Source organism: Mizuhopecten yessoensis, unplaced genomic scaffold, assembly GCF_002113885.1.
Source record: "Mizuhopecten yessoensis strain PY_sf001 unplaced genomic scaffold, ASM211388v2 scaffold1779, whole genome shotgun sequence".
Classification (NCBI taxonomy): Eukaryota; Metazoa; Mollusca; class Bivalvia; order Pectinida; family Pectinidae; genus Mizuhopecten; species Mizuhopecten yessoensis.
In genome coordinates, this window is record NW_018404217.1 from 306,227 (window position 1) to 328,248 (window position 22,022).

The following is a 22,022-nucleotide window of genomic DNA, read 5'->3' on the forward strand; positions in this document are numbered from 1 at the left end:
GTAGTGATATCATAATGGTATTACAGGCAGTAATAAAGCAAGATCTATAACATAGCTTACAATCACACACAAACATACTTACATACCACTAACACACCAAAAAAAGCAAATTATGCAGAAACTTGAGGAAAGAAATAACAGTAGGGACTAATGAAAAATAATATTACCAGAATTTGGAAAACATCAATTTGATATATTAAATATAAATTTCATAGGGACTGGTATACTGAACTTAAGTATTATCAACACAATTAATAACAGTAGTTTCCTGAATTCATTGTAACATGTTCAAATATAAGTCAGTATAAAATTTAAAAAATCCAATTGAAGCAGATAAACAAATTAATTATATTAAATACGTATATACAAATAATTATATACAGTATGTAAATGGAGATTTATCTCACCAGACAGAACATAAAATCAATCATTTGAGACAATCTCGTTATATTTTTTAAGATTTATTCATATACTAGTACACTATAGTTATAAGAAGAAACGATTATAACTTCAGTTATCAGACAGGTTACAGATTATCAGTAGTGTAAGGGAGATAACCTATTCAGAAAGTAATCTATATCTATGATATTAAGAGAGGAGAGCAATAATAACATTACACGACTTTCAAACGTAATGTGTTGCCTAATTCATTCTGTCTTCGGGGGATTTCACCTTTGACCAGGCACCTTGCTGGTCGTAACAAGTAGAGGGTTCATGTTGTGATTGTGCTCAATCCGGACCTAATTAGCCAATATGTATGCAAGCAATCTATCGGATCAAAATCTTAAATTGTGAAGATTCACATACAAAAATCACCAAATTTCTTTTACTGAAAGTTGTTTTTATTGACAATTTGTTACAGAGAGTAAAATATGTTCCTTCACGAGAAAGAGACATTCTTTGTCTATGGCCAGCAGGCGGGTACGACAGGAATCATACAGGGACTGTTATCGAAATAATAACAAATCACATCAACCGTCCTGTTTGTACCATGATGGTCGTAATGGCGTCACTTTTCTTGATTGACAGTGCCTCAGAATTCGTCGTGGAAACCGTAATATTTGTGACTTGCCGCCCTGCAATAAAACAAAATATATGGACAGATATAATGTTTAACGCCACACTCAAAACCAGGCAGTACAACTGTAACACTAGTATGTAGAAATATTGTAGAAATCAATCAATGTACCGATCTCTATTACGATATTGTTTACATAAATACTTCAAAAGTACTGGTTCATATTTTATGACAATTCATTTAGCCGNCCCCCCCCCCCCCCCCCCCTTCCCCCTGTAGGCAGTGCTAGAGAATGACGAGAACAAACCCTGTATATTTACCATCTCTACAAAAAACGTAACCGAAAAAGTCAACAGAAATAACTCCTTAAAATGCAGCATTCCACTACTCAACATTCGAGGCCCAAAGAGTTCAACAGACATGGAATTTACAGCTGTTGAGTTCTTTGTCGAATTTTTCAGAAGGGCTTCGAATATAGAGTAGTGGAATGTTGTTTCTGTTTACTGTTCTACGTTTATGTTATGCTAGCTCTCTTTTATTTACAAGTGTTCTTTGATGCGTCTTACTTGTGCGGTGAACGTTCTGGCGTCAGCTTTCTGATTAAACATATTATCTATAAAACGTGTATCTGACGTCTGACAGCCTTATGTTGGATAACACATCTATCCTACTTGGTTAGATGCTGTATTTCAATATTTTAAAATCTTATAAACATATCTTTTCTCTCCCTAACTCAACCTCCTTCCTCAAGACTCCTAAATCCACTTCTTTAAGGGTCGGCATGAAAAAAATAAGGTCGGTCGGGAAACGGGAAACACATGTAAAAAACAATTGGCCTAATCACATTGGTTAAACTGTCGAGTTAGCAGGAGCTATACTGTTTATACTCACATCCCTTCCTTGAAGAAGCGAAGATTTCTATCTAATCCAGCTATTTGCTGCATTTCGGACTCGGAAAGGTCAAAGTCGTATAACTGAATAAATAACGTATTCATTTTAATGCAAATGTTTTATTCTAATTTGTAACATAGGTTTTACACAAGTTATTTTTGGTTATTTCAAAAATACAACAGTAAAGATCCTTCTGGGGAAAATATCCAATCTGTCCACATCATGTGAGGCATAACTGATTTTTCTTGGAAAGTTTCTCAACATTGCAGTTAAAGTCCCATAAGGAGAAAAAAAATCGCAGGATCAGTTCCCGGTCGGTAAATGTTGCATCGCTATTATCTTAATATTTATTACAACTTCAAATGTAATTTAAATTGTATTACATAGGATGGTATATATAAATAAAAGAAAATCTTAACCATCTTTCCTTCAAATCTAAGATGAATAATCTATACATAAATCGTATTGATTACAATTTCTACAATATCAATAACCGATTTTAATAATTGAGTTTCTGATACATCAAACTGATCATAGACTAGAATACATACTTGTAGATTTTCTTTGATCCTGGCCGGAGTAATACTTTTTGGAATAACAACGAGACCCCTCTGTAGGTGGAACCTTAGCACCACCTGTAAGTAGGTCATAACAGTGTTTACATCAGGAAAGAAGGTCAGTTAAAGTATTTACATCATGTCAATATGTTATTACCGGTGTTTACATCATGTAAGTAGGTCATAAACAGTGTTTACATCATGTAAGTAGGTCATTAACAGTGTTTACATCATGTAAGTAGGTCATTAACAGTGTTTACATCATGTAAGTAGGTCATTAACAGTGTTTACATCATGTAAGTAGGTCATTAACAGTGTTTACATCATGTAAGTAGGTCATTAACAGTGTTTACATCATGTAAGTAGGTCATTAACAGTGTTTACATCATGTAAGTAGGTCATTAACAGTGTTTACATCATGTAAGTAGGTCATTAACAGTGTTTACATCATGTAAGTAGGTCATTAACAGTGTTTACATCATGTAAGTAGGTCATTAACAGTGTTTACATCATGTAAGTAGGTCATTAACAGTGTTTACATCATGTAAGTAGGTCATTAACAGTGTTTACATCATGTAAGTAGGTCATTAACAGTGTTTACATCATGTAAGTAGGTCATTAACAGTGTTTACATCATGTAAGTAGGTCATTAACAGTGTTTACATCATGTAAGTAGGTCATTAACAGTGTTTACATCATGTAAGTAGGTCATTAACAGTGTTTACATCATGTAAGTAGGTCATTAACAGTGTTTACATCATGTAAGTAGGTCATTAACAGTGTTTACATCATGTAAGTAGGTCATTAACAGTGTTTACATCATGTAAGTAGGTCATTAACAGTGTTTACATCATGTAAGTAGGTCATTAACAGTGTTTACATCATGTAAGTAGGTCATTAACAGTGTTTACATCATGTAAGTAGGTCATTAACAGTGTTTACATCATGTAAGTAGGTCATTAACAGTGTTTACATCATGTAAGTAGGTCATTAACAGTGTTTACATCATGTAAGTAGGTCATTAACAGTGTTTACATCATGTAAGTAGGTCATTAACAGTGTTTACATCATGTAAGTAGGTCATTAACAGTGTTTACATCATGTAAGTAGGTCATTAACAGTGTTTACATCATGTAAGTAGGTCATTAACAGTGTTTACATCATGTAAGTAGGTCATTAACAGTGTTTACATCATGTAAGTAGGTCATTAACAGTGTTTACATCATGTAAGTAGGTCATTAACAGTGTTTACATCATGTAAGTAGGTCATTAACAGTGTTTACATCATGTAAGTAGGTCATTAACAGTGTTTACATCATGTAAGTAGGTCATTAACAGTGTTTACATCATGTAAGTAGGTCATTAACAGTGTTTACATCATGTAAGTAGGTCATTAACAGTGTTTACATCATGTAAGTAGGTCATTAACAGTGTTTACATCATGTAAGTAGGTCATTAACAGTGTTTACATCATGTAAGTAGGTCATTAACAGTGTTTACATCATGTAAGTAGGTCATTAACAGTGTTTACATCATGTAAGTAGGTCATTAACAGTGTTTACATCATGTAAGTAGGTCATTAACAGTGTTTACATCATGTAAGTAGGTCATTAACAGTGTTTACATCATGTAAGTAGGTCATTAACAGTGTTTACATCATGTAAGTAGGTCATTAACAGTGTTTACATCATGTAAGTAGGTCATTAACAGTGTTTACATCATGTAAGTAGGTCATTAACAGTGTTTACATCATGTAAGTAGGTCATTAACAGTGTTTACATCATGTAAGTAGGTCATTAACAGTGTTTACATCATGTAAGTAGGTCATTAACAGTGTTTACATCATGTAAGTAGGTCATTAACAGTGTTTACATCATGTAAGTAGGTCATTAACAGTGTTTACATCATGTAAGTAGGTCATTAACAGTGTTTACATCATGTAAGTAGGTCATTAACAGTGTTTACATCATGTAAGTAGGTCATTAACAGTGTTTACATCATGTAAGTAGGTCATTAACAGTGTTTACATCATGTAAGTAGGTCATTAACAGTGTTTACATCATGTAAGTAGGTCATTAACAGTGTTTACATCATGTAAGTAGGTCATTAACAGTGTTTACATCATGTAAGTAGGTCATTAACAGTGTTTACATCATGTAAGTAGGTCATTAACAGTGTTTACATCATGTAAGTAGGTCATTAACAGTGTTTACATCATGTAAGTAGGTCATTAACAGTGTTTACATCATGTAAGTAGGTCATTAACAGTGTTTACATCATGTAAGTAGGTCATTAACAGTGTTTACATCATGTAAGTAGGTCATTAACAGTGTTTACATCATGTAAGTAGGTCATTAACAGTGTTTACATCATGTAAGTAGGTCATTAACAGTGTTTACATCATGTAAGTAGGTCATTAACAGTGTTTACATCATGTAAGTAGGTCATTAACAGTGTTTACATCATGTAAGTAGGTCATTAACAGTGTTTACATCATGTAAGTAGGTCATTAACAGTGTTTACATCATGTAAGTAGGTCATTAACAGTGTTTACATCATGTAAGTAGGTCATTAACAGTGTTTACATCATGTAAGTAGGTCATTAACAGTGTTTACATCATGTAAGTAGGTCATTAACAGTGTTTACATCATGTAAGTAGGTCATTAACAGTGTTTACATCATGTAAGTAGGTCATTAACAGTGTTTACATCATGTAAGTAGGTCATTAACAGTGTTTACATCATGTAAGTAGGTCATTAACAGTGTTTACATCATGTAAGTAGGTCATTAACAGTGTTTACATCATGTAAGTAGGTCATTAACAGTGTTTACATCATGTAAGTAGGTCATTAACAGTGTTTACATCATGTAAGTAGGTCATTAACAGTGTTTACATCATGTAAGTAGGTCATTAACAGTGTTTACATCATGTAAGTAGGTCATTAACAGTGTTTACATCATGTAAGTAGGTCATTAACAGTGTTTACATCATGTAAGTAGGTCATTAACAGTGTTTACATCATGTAAGTAGGTCATTAACAGTGTTTACATCATGTAAGTAGGTCATTAACAGTGTTTACATCATGTAAGTAGGTCATTAACAGTGTTTACATCATGTAAGTAGGTCATTAACAGTGTTTACATCATGTAAGTAGGTCATTAACAGTGTTTACATCATGTAAGTAGGTCATTAACAGTGTTTACATCATGTAAGTAGGTCATTAACAGTGTTTACATCATGTAAGTAGGTCATTAACAGTGTTTACATCATGTAAGTAGGTCATTAACAGTGTTTACATCATGTAAGTAGGTCATTAACAGTGTTTACATCATGTAAGTAGGTCATTAACAGTGTTTACATCATGTAAGTAGGTCATTAACAGTGTTTACATCATGTAAGTAGGTCATTAACAGTGTTTACATCATGTAAGTAGGTCATTAACAGTGTTTACATCATGTAAGTAGGTCATTAACAGTGTTTACATCATGTAAGTAGGTCATTAACAGTGTTTACATCATGTAAGTAGGTCATTAACAGTGTTTACATCATGTAAGTAGGTCATTAACAGTGTTTACATCATGTAAGTAGGTCATTAACAGTGTTTACATCATGTAAGTAGGTCATTAACAGTGTTTACATCATGTAAGTAGGTCATTAACAGTGTTTACATCATGTAAGTAGGTCATTAACAGTGTTTACATCATGTAAGTAGGTCATTAACAGTGTTTACATCATGTAAGTAGGTCATTAACAGTGTTTACATCATGTAAGTAGGTCATTAACAGTGTTTACATCATGTAAGTAGGTCATTAACAGTGTTTACATCATGTAAGTAGGTCATTAACAGTGTTTACATCATGTAAGTAGGTCATTAACAGTGTTTACATCATGTAAGTAGGTCATTAACAGTGTTTACATCATGTAAGTAGGTCATTAACAGTGTTTACATCATGTAAGTAGGTCATTAACAGTGTTTACATCATGTAAGTAGGTCATTAACAGTGTTTACATCATGTAAGTAGGTCATTAACAGTGTTTACATCATGTAAGTAGGTCATTAACAGTGTTTACATCATGTAAGTAGGTCATTAACAGTGTTTACATCATGTAAGTAGGTCATTAACAGTGTTTACATCATGTAAGTAGGTCATTAACAGTGTTTACATCATGTAAGTAGGTCATTAACAGTGTTTACATCATGTAAGTAGGTCATTAACAGTGTTTACATCATGTAAGTAGGTCATTAACAGTGTTTACATCATGTAAGTAGGTCATTAACAGTGTTTACATCATGTAAGTAGGTCATTAACAGTGTTTACATCATGTAAGTAGGTCATTAACAGTGTTTACATCATGTAAGTAGGTCATTAACAGTGTTTACATCATGTAAGTAGGTCATTAACAGTGTTTACATCATGTAAGTAGGTCATTAACAGTGTTTACATCATGTAAGTAGGTCATTAACAGTGTTTACATCATGTAAGTAGGTCATTAACAGTGTTTACATCATGTAAGTAGGTCATTAACAGTGTTTACATCATGTAAGTAGGTCATTAACAGTGTTTACATCATGTAAGTAGGTCATTAACAGTGTTTACATCATGTAAGTAGGTCATTAACAGTGTTTACATCATGTAAGTAGGTCATTAACAGTGTTTACATCATGTAAGTAGGTCATTAACAGTGTTTACATCATGTAAGTAGGTCATTAACAGTGTTTACATCATGTAAGTAGGTCATTAACAGTGTTTACATCATGTAAGTAGGTCATTAACAGTGTTTACATCATGTAAGTAGGTCATTAACAGTGTTTACATCATGTAAGTAGGTCATTAACAGTGTTTACATCATGTAAGTAGGTCATTAACAGTGTTTACATCATGTAAGTAGGTCATTAACAGTGTTTACATCATGTAAGTAGGTCATTAACAGTGTTTACATCATGTAAGTAGGTCATTAACAGTGTTTACATCATGTAAGTAGGTCATTAACAGTGTTTACATCATGTAAGTAGGTCATTAACAGTGTTTACATCATGTAAGTAGGTCATTAACAGTGTTTACATCATGTAAGTAGGTCATTAACAGTGTTTACATCATGTAAGTAGGTCATTAACAGTGTTTACATCATGTAAGTAGGTCATTAACAGTGTTTACATCATGTAAGTAGGTCATTAACAGTGTTTACATCATGTAAGTAGGTCATTAACAGTGTTTACATCATGTAAGTAGGTCATTAACAGTGTTTACATCATGTAAGTAGGTCATTAACAGTGTTTACATCATGTAAGTAGGTCATTAACAGTGTTTACATCATGTAAGTAGGTCATTAACAGTGTTTACATCATGTAAGTAGGTCATTAACAGTGTTTACATCATGTAAGTAGGTCATTAACAGTGTTTACATCATGTAAGTAGGTCATTAACAGTGTTTACATCATGTAAGTAGGTCATTAACAGTGTTTACATCATGTAAGTAGGTCATTAACAGTGTTTACATCATGTAAGTAGGTCATTAACAGTGTTTACATCATGTAAGTAGGTCATTAACAGTGTTTACATCATGTAAGTAGGTCATTAACAGTGTTTACATCATGTAAGTAGGTCATTAACAGTGTTTACATCATGTAAGTAGGTCATTAACAGTGTTTACATCATGTAAGTAGGTCATTAACAGTGTTTACATCATGTAAGTAGGTCATTAACAGTGTTTACATCATGTAAGTAGGTCATTAACAGTGTTTACATCATGTAAGTAGGTCATTAACAGTGTTTACATCATGTAAGTAGGTCATTAACAGTGTTTACATCATGTAAGTAGGTCATTAACAGTGTTTACATCATGTAAGTAGGTCATTAACAGTGTTTACATCATGTAAGTAGGTCATTAACAGTGTTTACATCATGTAAGTAGGTCATTAACAGTGTTTACATCATGTAAGTAGGTCATTAACAGTGTTTACATCATGTAAGTAGGTCATTAACAGTGTTTACATCATGTAAGTAGGTCATTAACAGTGTTTACATCATGTAAGTAGGTCATTAACAGTGTTTACATCATGTAAGTAGGTCATTAACAGTGTTTACATCATGTAAGTAGGTCATTAACAGTGTTTACATCATGTAAGTAGGTCATTAACAGTGTTTACATCATGTAAGTAGGTCATTAACAGTGTTTACATCATGTAAGTAGGTCATTAACAGTGTTTACATCATGTAAGTAGGTCATTAACAGTGTTTACATCATGTAAGTAGGTCATTAACAGTGTTTACATCATGTAAGTAGGTCATTAACAGTGTTTACATCATGTAAGTAGGTCATTAACAGTGTTTACATCATGTAAGTAGGTCATTAACAGTGTTTACATCATGTAAGTAGGTCATTAACAGTGTTTACATCATGTAAGTAGGTCATTAACAGTGTTTACATCATGTAAGTAGGTCATTAACAGTGTTTACATCATGTAAGTAGGTCATTAACAGTGTTTACATCATGTAAGTAGGTCATTAACAGTGTTTACATCATGTAAGTAGGTCATTAACAGTGTTTACATCATGTAAGTAGGTCATTAACAGTGTTTACATCATGTAAGTAGGTCATTAACAGTGTTTACATCATGTAAGTAGGTCATTAACAGTGTTTACATCATGTAAGTAGGTCATTAACAGTGTTTACATCATGTAAGTAGGTCATTAACAGTGTTTACATCATGTAAGTAGGTCATTAACAGTGTTTACATCATGTAAGTAGGTCATTAACAGTGTTTACATCATGTAAGTAGGTCATTAACAGTGTTTACATCATGTAAGTAGGTCATTAACAGTGTTTACATCATGTAAGTAGGTCATTAACAGTGTTTACATCATGTAAGTAGGTCATTAACAGTGTTTACATCATGTAAGTAGGTCATTAACAGTGTTTACATCATGTAAGTAGGTCATTAACAGTGTTTACATCATGTAAGTAGGTCATTAACAGTGTTTACATCATGTAAGTAGGTCATTAACAGTGTTTACATCATGTAAGTAGGTCATTAACAGTGTTTACATCATGTAAGTAGGTCATTAACAGTGTTTACATCATGTAAGTAGGTCATTAACAGTGTTTACATCATGTAAGTAGGTCATTAACAGTGTTTACATCATGTAAGTAGGTCATTAACAGTGTTTACATCATGTAAGTAGGTCATTAACAGTGTTTACATCATGTAAGTAGGTCATTAACAGTGTTTACATCATGTAAGTAGGTCATTAACAGTGTTTACATCATGTAAGTAGGTCATTAACAGTGTTTACATCATGTAAGTAGGTCATTAACAGTGTTTACATCATGTAAGTAGGTCATTAACAGTGTTTACATCATGTAAGTAGGTCATTAACAGTGTTTACATCATGTAAGTAGGTCATTAACAGTGTTTACATCATGTAAGTAGGTCATTAACAGTGTTTACATCATGTAAGTAGGTCATTAACAGTGTTTACATCATGTAAGTAGGTCATTAACAGTGTTTACATCATGTAAGTAGGTCATTAACAGTGTTTACATCATGTAAGTAGGTCATTAACAGTGTTTACATCATGTAAGTAGGTCATTAACAGTGTTTACATCATGTAAGTAGGTCATTAACAGTGTTTACATCATGCAATATGAAAGTAGGTCATTATATACTTAGCAGTGTTAAATCATGTGACTCCATAATCATATTGTTTGTGATCAGTATGCCTTGTTAGCAGCATGTATGCCCTGAGTGACCTGTCGTCAGACAGTTGTTTCTGCATTTATTCCAAAACGTTGAAGCAACTCTCGAAACATTTTAGCTTTTATTCAAATAACATGGTTACATGTTCATAAGTTTCCGGACATAAACACAGTGTAATGTAAGGACTGTGAAGAAAAGCACTGTGGTAATTTATCTCCATATTGCAGAACGGTAGGACATCGATAAATAACTTTCGAGTTTTGTTAAAAACACAAAAAATCTGTATGCATACGAAACACCCTATCAGTAACATACATGTCTGAATCACAACTATAATATGGGTTGTCACGAAGCAATTTCATGAACCGAAGTTTATCACCATATCAAATATGTGCTATGTTGTCTTTAAACAAGACAAGGGAGCTAACTGTCGTCTTAACTTGTGCACAATTGTATATTCAAAAGTCGACCGATAGAATTGTTGCCATTACAAAAATAAAATGCATACGATCGCGCCGCATGGTTCAATTATAGGGGTTAATGATATTTTGTAATTTCACAAACGAACAATTATTTTTTCAACATGGATTGTAAATGTCGATTTATTCAAATACCAAACTGATCGACAGCACAAGCATAGTAAAACAGAAGGAGAGTTATGATCAAAGGGAGGTATTTCTGCTTCCATTAAAAAATGATTTATTACCTGAGCGATAGATTTTCCCTTTGCTGCGGAGATGTCTTTCAAAACCTGTTCGTCGAATATTATTGGTTCGTCTGGGCTCTTCCTGCAAGGGTGTGGATAATATATTTGTCTGGTTCAGTCATGCAGGATTAATACACGGAACCAATTCACATAGAGTTAACACAGCAATGTTTGCTAACTTCTCAGTAATACTTTTCGGCACGAAAGGCTACATTTTTATTTTCATGAAATTAATGCTTAAAATAACGATTTCCAAATGCTCAGCTTACATTTCTTTATATAACATGTAAAGATTAAAGTAGACAAAGGGAAATGATTTATATTTGATCACACTCTCTTACGACTCGTTCACTTTCTTTTTGATCAAATTTACCTTGTACATGTAATAACTGCCAAACAGAGAGATATAGAATTACGTTTTAACAGCTGTATCTATCACCGGTTCAGTTTTACTTTGTATATGTGTGTGCTAACTATTATACACTGTAAGTCCTCTTACAAGATGATTCCAATATAATAGCATGAATTTGATTTTAAGCATTTACCAATTGAATACAGAAAACAACAACAATATCACAATATACAACTTCTTAACCCTTTCACCCCTATGTAACTTTAGTAGACTCTACAATGCATTGATCTGGTTGAGTCCATTATGGTCTACAGTGACGAAAGGGTTAATATCGACGCAATAATGTACAGCAGCTAAAGCTCTGTGTTCTTAAGCACCTATCCCCGAATTGTCGGGCCAGCGAGTGGTAATAACATCATCTCATTCCTCTAGAAGTATAAATCACATGTACCATGTTCTACTGGGGTTGGCAAGAGGGGCATAAGCGGTGGCGGTCATCCCATGTTGCTTACAGAAGGTGACCAGTCTATCGTTCAGGAAATACGGGTGACTTTCAATCTAAACAAACACATCCAAGCATCTTAATATTGACAGTACATTACGATAAAATCATTCTTGTAGTAAACACTTGATTTGATTTCTTGAGAACATTTTAACGCTCTATCATTCCAAAAACATTCTATAATATAGTTCATGTGTTAGCGATTAATTACAAACACAAACGTTGTATTAGTAATACGTGTTATATTTTCTATGTTAAAAGCTTCAAACGAGTCTAAAGCTTATCGTGAAATTTAGAAAAAGGTATTGTTATCTAAGTATATATTATTTCTTTATTTCTAAATATACTATTGAGTTTGCAGTTCAGAGTTTGAACAAGTATACTGTTGGTTCTATAGAAAATAACGATTGTGATAAGTGAATTTACTAATTAAGGCGTACCTGTATATTTGCGGGTTTTATCGTTGCCACCTCTAACACTCTTTCTATCTGTTTTTTGTTAAAGTTGGAGATTCCTATGGCCTTAGCTAGTCCTGCTCCGACAAGTTTCTCCATCGCCTTGAAATATGTAAATTAAAGAAATATTTATGTTTTAAAGCCGCAATATTTTGATATCAAGTTATATGTGTCCTCATAAGCTATGATGTTTAATGATAAGACAACTCAATAAGTAAACTCAATGTTTTCATTAAACTCAATGTATTCATTAAACTCAATGTATTCGTTAAACTCAATGTATTCATTAAACTCAATGTACTTTTACTTTATTTTACCAGCACACCATATACAAACAATTTCAATGTATTGAGTATACACTATGCCATCACTTCATTAACAAACTCAATGTTTTCATAAACTTACTCCGTTCTCACATCAAAATCAAACTCAATGGTCTCTATAAACTTACTCCGTTATTACAACATCTACAAACTCAATGTTTTAATAAACTTGCTCCATTGTCACAACATAATCAAACTCAATGTTTTCATATACTTGCTCCATTGTCACAACATAATCAAACTCAATGTTTTCATATACTTGCTCCATTGTCACAACATAATCAATCTCAATGTATTCATAAACTCGCTCCAATGTCACAAGATAATCAATCTCAATGATTTCATAAACTTGCTCCATTGTCACAAAATAATCAAACTCAGTGGTCTCATAAACTTGCTCCATTGTCACAACATAATCAATCTCAATGTATTCATAAACTCGCTCCAATGTCACAAGATAATCAATCTCAATGATTTCATAAACTTGCTCCATTGTCACAAAATAATCAAACTCAGTGGTCTCATAAACTTGCTCCATTGTCACAACATAATCAACCTCAATGTATTTATAAACTTGCTCCATTGTCACAACATAATCAAACTCAATGTTTTCATATACTTGCTCCATTGTCACAACATAATCAAACTCAACGTATTTATAAACTTGCTCCATTGTCACAACATAATCAAACTCAATGTTTTCATATACTTGCTCCATTGTCACAACATAATCAAACTCAATGTTTTCATATACTTGCTCCATTGTCACAACATAATCAAACTCAATGTTTTCATATACTTGCTCCATTGTCACAACATAATCAATCTCAATGTATTCATAAACTTGCTCCATTGTCACAACATAATCAACCTCAATGTATTTATAAACTTGCTCCATTGTCACAACATAATCAAACTCAACGTATTTATAAACTTGCTCCATTGTCACAACATAATCAAACTCAATGTTTTCATATACTTGCTCCATTGTCACAACATAATCAAACTCAATGTTTTCATATACTTGCTCCATTGTCACAACATAATCAAACTCAATGGTCTCTATAAACTTACTCCGTTATTACAACATCTACAAACTCAATGTTTTAATAAACTTGCTCCATTGTCACAACATAATCAAACTCAATGGTCTCTATAAACTTACTCCGTTATTACAACATCTACAAACTCAATGTTTTCATAAACTTGCTCCATTGTCACAACATAATCAATCTCAATGTATTCATAAACTTGCTCCATTGTCACAACATAATCAATCTCAATGTATTCATAAACTTGCTCCATTGTCACAACATAATCAACCTCAATGTATTTATAAACTTGCTCCATTGTCACAACATAATCAAACTCAATGTTTTCATATACTTGCTCCATTGTCACAACATAATCAAACTCAATGTTTTCATATACTTGCTCCATTGTCACAACATAATCAAACTCAATGTTTTCATATACTTGCTCCATTGTCACAACATAATCAAACTCAATGGTCTCTATAAACTTACTCCGTTATTACAACATCTACAAACTCAATGTTTTAATAAACTTGCTCCATTGTCACAACATAATCAAACTCAATGTTTTCATATACTTGCTCCATTGTCACAACATAATCAATCTCAATGTATTCATAAACTCGCTCCAATGTCACAAGATAATCAATCTCAATGTTTTCATAAACTTGCTCCATTGTCACAAAATAATCAAACTCAGTGGTCTCATAAACTTACTCCGTTATTACAACATCTACAAACTCAATGTAAGTTTAACCTTACTGTGCCAACACAACATGAATAAAAATGGGTTATCACACACATATCTAACTCAATATATCTTTAAGACTCAATGTAGTCAATAAACTCAATGAATTCATGATCATTACCCTCCACCAACACACTCATGTTTTCATTACATGTCTGTATTATCACAAGTTACACAATCATACTACCTCTGTTAGACAAATATACCATGTAAATGTACTCTCCAAGTTAGTGAAGTTGCATTAACAGTATAGTCTAGGATAGACAATTAAACTTATGTTTTTTCGCCTGCCACTGTAAATGTGATAGCTATTAATACATGTATATACATGTACATACCTTCCACGTGTCAACATAGTCGTGGTCAGCGAAGATAATGTTACCGTCGGCGTCTTTGGGAAAAGGGTCGTCTCCATCCTTTATATAATGAACGAATATTTAGTTACCCATATTACAAGTTAAATAATTATCAAATGTCTTGCACATTATTCAAATATTTTTTTTTTTTTCACGACTGAGGAATAGACAATACATACGTTACGTTAAACATTTTACTCCCTCCTTCGAGTGTCATGACACTTTGATATTTCAGTATTTCAATTAGGGATTAAGACAGTAGTTTGGTATCTTAAAAGTCGCAAGAATAGCACAACAGTGCTAATATTTACTGTTTTAAATATGCGACGTTAAATAAAAACTCTTGTATCTTGTAAAACCGAACCGTGAATAGGTTCACTTTAACACTACCTTGAATGCAAACGGCCAGTGCACGAGAAACAGATCGACATAATCGGTCTGGAGACTGCGCAGTGACTTCCTCAGAGCTCCCTCCACGTGGTCGGGGTTATGATGCGTATCCCATAGCTACAACGTAACACACAACTATATTGTAAATGTGACGTCATCAATATACGTCGTACTCTTCGATGATTGATTGTTATTTATCAGTAAAATATGTTTCAATGATCTAGGAGCAGTTATCACAATGTTGTAAGCGTAACGTTTACATACAGCAAAACTTTTATATTTGAATGATGAAATGTCATAATCTCTTTTTATTAATGGTAGATGTATTTGCTATTTTTACTATATGTATAGTCCAGCGGCATGACGTCACTTCTTCATTTACTTCGCGTGGTTGGAGAAACAAATTAATTAACTAATGATGATTACATGTATGCCCAGTTGATATCCATTTTCATAAGTTAAGTATAGGGAGATCTGTTAAACAACGCTTCTAGTTAGGATTTTAATAATAATAATAATAATATACAACATTTATATAGCGCCCTATATGATTTGTAAAATCACTCTAAAGCGCTTTACAACACATGGATAATAGTATTAGTTATAATTGTGAAACAAAAACAAAGGCTTACAATCACTTTCATACGTTTAAGCAAGTAGATAATAGTCATCATGTGAACATAAATGAACAAATAAAGGGTGGTATTTACATGACATTTTTGCAAAGAGCATAAAATGCAGACGTAAAGAGGTGAGTTTTGATGTCCCTCTTGAATTTGGCCAGGGTATTCGACTTTCTTATAGCAGATGGTAAGCTATTTCACAACGTGGACGAACCTTCCCAAAGCACCGGTTTCCTTGGGACACAGTACGAGGTTTTGGGACACACAACAATGATTCCGACTCCGACCGCAGTGATCGTGACGGCTGATACAGGGTAACAAGCTCCTGTAGGTATTGGGGAGCTGTTCCATTCAGTGACTTGTATGTGTACACCAAAATTTTGTACTGCGACCTGTATCGTACAGGTAACCAGTGCAATGGATATAGCACAGGTGTGATATGCTCTCTCTTTCGAGTACGAGTAACCAGCCGTGCTGCAGTGTTATGGACCTTCTGCAGACGACCAGTTAGTTTATCAGATATACATGTACCACAGAGCAGGGCGTTACCATAATCTAACCGAGAGGTAACAAGTGAATGCACCAAAATCTTGCATGCATTTGCAGTTATAAACTGCCGAATACAGCCGATGTTCCTGATTTTGTAGTAACAGGATTTGGCAATAGCATGCACTTGTGTCTCCATGTTCAGTGAACTATCAACGTATACCCCTAGGTTTTAAACAGATTGGACAGTCTCAATAGTTCTGGCACCGACCTTGAGCTGGAGCCATTGTTTGCTGAAACTTTGGGGAAAAGACGATTAGTTCCGTCTTTTCCTGATTAAACTTTATAATGTTTGTGTTCATCCAGGTACTGATATCCGTCACACAAGCTTCCAGATTTTCTGAAATTGTATCGCAACTGTCTTGTAGTATAACTACCATGTAAATTTGTGTGTCATCAGTATAGCAATGAAAGCGAAGGCTATGACGCCGACAAATCTCACCAATCGGTTTTGAGTACAGGCAATATTTCCGTGATCCTAACACCGACCCTTGAGGAACCCCGAAATCTAGTACTTTTGTCATGTGAGGAAGTAAATCCGTTAATGACGTTTTAAACGCCCTGAGGCTGGCGTTATACCGAAATATCAAACACACTGTGGCACTTAACCTATTTAGATAGAAAGAGAGTAAGATATGTTTCTACTCAAAAAATTACAATGCAATTTTCCTTAAATGCTTTAAGAAAAGAAGATTCGCAAAATACTGATCCCTGAGCGTAAAACCAAACACCAAATTATCAAGGTAAAAGACTTGACAATATCAGAGACAATACTAAACACAATAGGATATCTCAAGAGATGAAGCATTGCATTGTGTGAAAGAGGATTTACAGAAGCAAAACTGCAATTGATGAATAGATGTGATGGAAAAGGCCATTTTTATGGAAATGTAGAATCACCCTGGCAATTGTTTCACAACTGTAATTGTATCGAAAGAAGTTTATGGCAATAAAGAAGTTCATATATTACTCGACGTCATTAGAAAAAAAAAGATAGAAAGAGAAATGTCTCTTTGGTAAATATGAAGATAAACAAAAGATGTTTATACAATAACGACGAGTTTGAAATATACTCTTTGAATATATATATATGTATATATCATGTTAAGAAAAGTGCGCAATTTGCTATCAATTGGCTTATACAGTCAGCAAGCCAAGTCAACTCAGTTCGAAATACTGTTAAATAAATAAGCAAGAGTCTATAGTATCAGCTGCATGTTGTCGAAAGACAAAAGTGATGTTCACAGATGAGAGAGAGTCCGCTGTGTCATCGTTTGGTACAAACATTCTAAACTAATCTTATCGGGTATGTTCATGTAAAGGATAGTGAAAGAAAAAGTTCTCTTCGTTGTCAATGACAAAACATCTTTTTACATAGTCTTTGGTCTCTTAGGCCTGACTTGTTGTCGTTTGTCATAAACCACATCCGTCATTGCGGAGTAGTTTACAAACAAAATGACAAGGCAAACTTGACCAATCCGTCATTAAACCGAAGCAACCCGGACACGCTCTGACGTCGCATACCTTTGTAGTTAAATAGACATCATTCCGGGTAATTGTTCCGTCGTCGATTTTCGCCTTTATGCCGTCCCCAACAGCCTTCTCGTTATCATAAACGAGTGCGCAGTCCACGTGTCGGTAACCTTCAGAAATGGCAAACTTGACCGCATTGCATACTTCATCTGCGCCACCCTTTCAAACCAAGGAAAATATAAAGAACGTGATTGCTGGTTCATGTTTAGTTGATATAGTACATGTTATACATACTTTACATTTTTTGGAGATAATAAAATAAAAATAACTCGTGTACAATGTACCATGCCATATTTGTAATGGCATATGATATATGATATATAACTATGATACCAAGTTGTAATATGCGACATTAGACTAATTATTTATTTATGATATGTTCTAAATGTGACGTCATGATAACGATCATTGAGAATAACACGGTGCTAACATTATAAAAATTGTACTCCTATAATTCTCTATTGAATATTGTACATAAGGCTTGAAAATACAAGATTTAGACAATCTCATCTGAAAAACGTTAATCTAAAGATGTCCCTGTATCTGCCCTTTAACGTATGGAAATGTCTTTCCATAAGTATCCGAAGGAAAGCTTTACTGGAATTATTGATATATCTCACTGAAATAATTTACCCGAACGTCAGTTGCAATGATTAGTTGACCTTTCATTAGTAATTTACTGAGGTTTATGAACGATTGTGAACCTGGTGTCAGACTGCATGTCCATAAAGTATCAAAGAGTACAGCGTATGTCTGTAAACTAACTAATCTTTTAAATCGTCAATACTAGAGACGTGTTAGTAATCATTAAACAAACATTTCATATACCGGCTGGATGTTGTCTGCTTAACAGATAAGGTAACTCGTTTCGGATAGATAATGTGAGGTGTTGGGGAGTTTGGCTAGGGAGATATGCTCATGGTGGGGAGGGAGTAACTGCATTGGATTGTAGTTACGTGATACTGGCAGTTTATGGGAGAGGACGAACTGTAGTTTCAGAAGGGCGGGGAGGGGGGAGGGTGCTGAGCGGTGCCCCATCAAATATTACGATGACCTATGACCTATGACTATACTTACGGTTTTAGCAAATATAGTAAACGTCCCTAGTCCCACAGTAGGGTACGGCTTCCCTGGCATGGGAACGGTCAGTGCAACTCCCGACGACATGCCTGCGGCTCGTATACCACAAGTGTATGTGTGTGTGTCCTGTCTCGCGATCGTGGCCGTTATATCTGGGGCCCTGTTCGTAGTGCTCGCCTCGCGCTCTAGTGGACGTAAACGTAGCGACGGAGCAGCCTTTATCAATAAATATGCTGATAAACCGGATACATGTAATGTCCGCGTGTACACTGTGAAGTGGTGTCGACTAGGACCGAGGTAAACAGAAAAAAATCCGTGGAATGAAAGTGAATATCTCATTCCCTTTCTACACTCCTAGCTGTTATTATCAAAACTCAATATTCATTCTAAATTACCAGTTTAAAATGATCAGGTTACACACATGTCCCATCGCACTGTAGTTCGTATATACAGTTATAAATTACTTCCCCTTAATTTCATTTTCAATATCACAGTAGAACATGTGAGGCCATAACACTTTAGTTAACAGGTAGCTCAGTAGGTAACAGCGATATTACAACAATGTGAAGTTCATGGTCCGAGTCCCGCTCTAGTCCAGCATTGGGGTTATACTCAGAAATCTGTCATTGGTTAAACTTGTCATCTTTATTATTTCTATAAAAGTCCCGCAAAGTATAGTTAACAGTTGTTGACAGTGGTACAGGGATCCGTAAAACCAAGGTTTATGTTTGAATGGTAGTAATATTCAGTATTAAAATCAGTACTTCAGTGAGTATAACGCTGTATTGAGTCTATGTGATCAAAGTTATCTAAATATGTTTTGGTTTTTTTATTTTGGCTGAGAGCTTCATTTTACCATGATGGTATTTTAATTTACAGGAGTAATACGTGACGTAAGAAAACAGTAAGAATGTCGATTAGCTACACTGTAGTCTACCCCTGCCTCTCCATAAAAACTAATGGACTGGCCAGTTCACTCTTGACCCGTTCTGTAGTGACCACCTGTGTTTGCTGACCTTGGCGCTATCTTGTCAGGCCTGACGCCTCTAACATCCTGTGTACGTAAACTAAAGGTTCTGACAGATTTTGACACTCCCAATAACCCCGTGTACCTCACTAGTTCCTGACAGAGTTTGACACCTCCAATAACACGACATACCCAACATGTAGATCCTGACAATATGTGACATCCTAATAACCTGATGTACTCAAAACATAGGTCCTGACAGAGTTTGAACCCTCCTCCAACATCCCGGTATACCCAATATATAGGTCCTGACACAGTTTGACACCTCCAATAACCCGGCGTATCTAATATATATAGGTCCTGACACAGTTTGACACCTCCAATAACCCGGTGTACCCGATATATAGGTCCTGACACAGTTTGACACCCTCAATAACCCGTAAAACCTAATATATATGTCTTGACAATGTTTGACATCCCTCATAACCCGGTGTAACCAATTTATAGGCCCTGACAGAGTTTGCCTCCTCCAATAACCCGGTGTACCCGTTTTATACGTCCTGACAGAGGTTGACACCTTAAATAACTGGGTGTACCCAAGATATAGGTCCTGTCAGAGTCTGACACATTCAATAACCTGGTGTACCCAATACAAAGGTCCAGACATAATTTGACGCCTCTTATTAACCCGGTGTACCCGATATATAGGTCCTGACAGAGTTTGACACCCTTAATAACCCGTACTATCTAATATATATGTCTTGACAATGTTTGACATCCCCCATAACCCGGTGTTTCTAATACATAGGTCATGACAGATTTGATACCTACAATAACCCGGTGTACCCAATATATAGGTCTTGTCAGAGTTTGACACATTCAATAACCCGTTGTACCTAAAATAAAGGTCCAGACATAATTTGACGCCTCCAATAATCCAATGTACCCAATTTATAGATCCTGTCAGAGTTTGACACATCCAATAACCCGGTGTACCCAAAATATCGGTTCTGACAGAGTTTCATACCTCCGATAACACGACATGCCCAATATGTAGGTCCTGACAGAATTTGATGCCTCGAATAACCCGGTGTAACCAATATGTAAAGGTCCTTACATTGTTTGACATCTGCAATAACCCGGTTTACCTGATGTATAGTTCCTGACAGAGTTTGACACCCCCAATAAAACGACATACCAAATATGTAGGTACTGACAATATGTGACACCCTAATAACCTGATGTACCCAAAACATAGTTTCTTGACCGAGTTTGACACCTCCTCCAACATCCCGGTATACCCAATATGTAGGTCCTTATAGGGTTTGACACCTTTTATAACCCGGTGTAAACAATATATCGGTCCTGACAGAGTTTGAAACCTCTCATAACCCGGTGTAGCCAATATATCGGTCCTAATTGAGTTTGACACCTACAATAACCCGATGTACCCAATATATAGGTCCTGTCAGAGTTCGAAACATTTAATATCCGGGTGTACCCAATACATATGTCCTGACAGACTTTGAAACCTCCAATTACTCGGTGTACCTAATATATAGGTCCTGACAGAATTTGACACCTCCAATAACCCGGTGTACCCGATATATAGGTCCTGACACAGTTTGACACCCTCAATAACCCGTAATACCCAATATATAGGTCTTGACAATGTTTGACATCCCTCATAACCCGGTGTTACTAATACATAGGTCCTGACAGAATTTGATGCCTCCAATAACCCGATGTACCCAATATATATAAGTCCTGACAGAGGTTGACACCTCCAATAACCCGGTGTAACCAATTTATAGGCCCTGACAGAGTTTGCCTCCTCCAATAACCCGGTGTACCCGTTTTATACGTCCTGACAAAGGTTGACACCTTTAATAACCCGGTGTACCCAAGATATAGGTCCTGTCAGAGTCTGACACATTCAATAACCCGGTGTACCCAATGTATAGGTCCTGACACAATGTTGGATACCCCAATAACCCGGTGTACCCAAGATATAGGTCCTGTCAGAGTCTGACACATTCAATAACCTGGTGTACCCAATACAAAGGTCCAGACATAATTTGACGCCTCGTATTAACCCGGTGTACCCGATATATAGGTCCTGACAGAGTTTGACACCCTTAATAACCCGTACTATCTAATATATATGTATTGACAATGTTTGACATCCCCCATAACCCGGTGTTACTAATACATAGGTCCTGACAGAGTTTGCCTCCTCC

General features: G+C 35.0%; 1 protein-coding gene across 1 annotated transcript; it reads right to left on the reverse strand.

The window, feature by feature from the left end:
* Positions 1-820: 820 nt before the first annotated feature.
* On the reverse strand, positions 821-19,024 carry LOC110440845 (alcohol dehydrogenase [NADP(+)]-like). Its single transcript, XM_021483973.1, has 10 exons — positions 18,813-19,024; positions 17,727-17,894; positions 15,034-15,150; positions 14,626-14,703; positions 12,168-12,284; positions 11,677-11,783; positions 10,874-10,955; positions 2,461-2,544; positions 1,910-1,992; positions 821-1,076 (listed from the first exon to the last, which is right to left on the reverse strand). The coding sequence occupies exons 1-10, from the start codon at positions 18,900-18,902 to the stop codon at positions 1,034-1,036; spliced, it is 969 nt and encodes a 322-aa protein (XP_021339648.1). The 5' UTR covers positions 18,903-19,024; the 3' UTR covers positions 821-1,033.
* Positions 19,025-22,022: the final 2,998 nt, after the last annotated feature.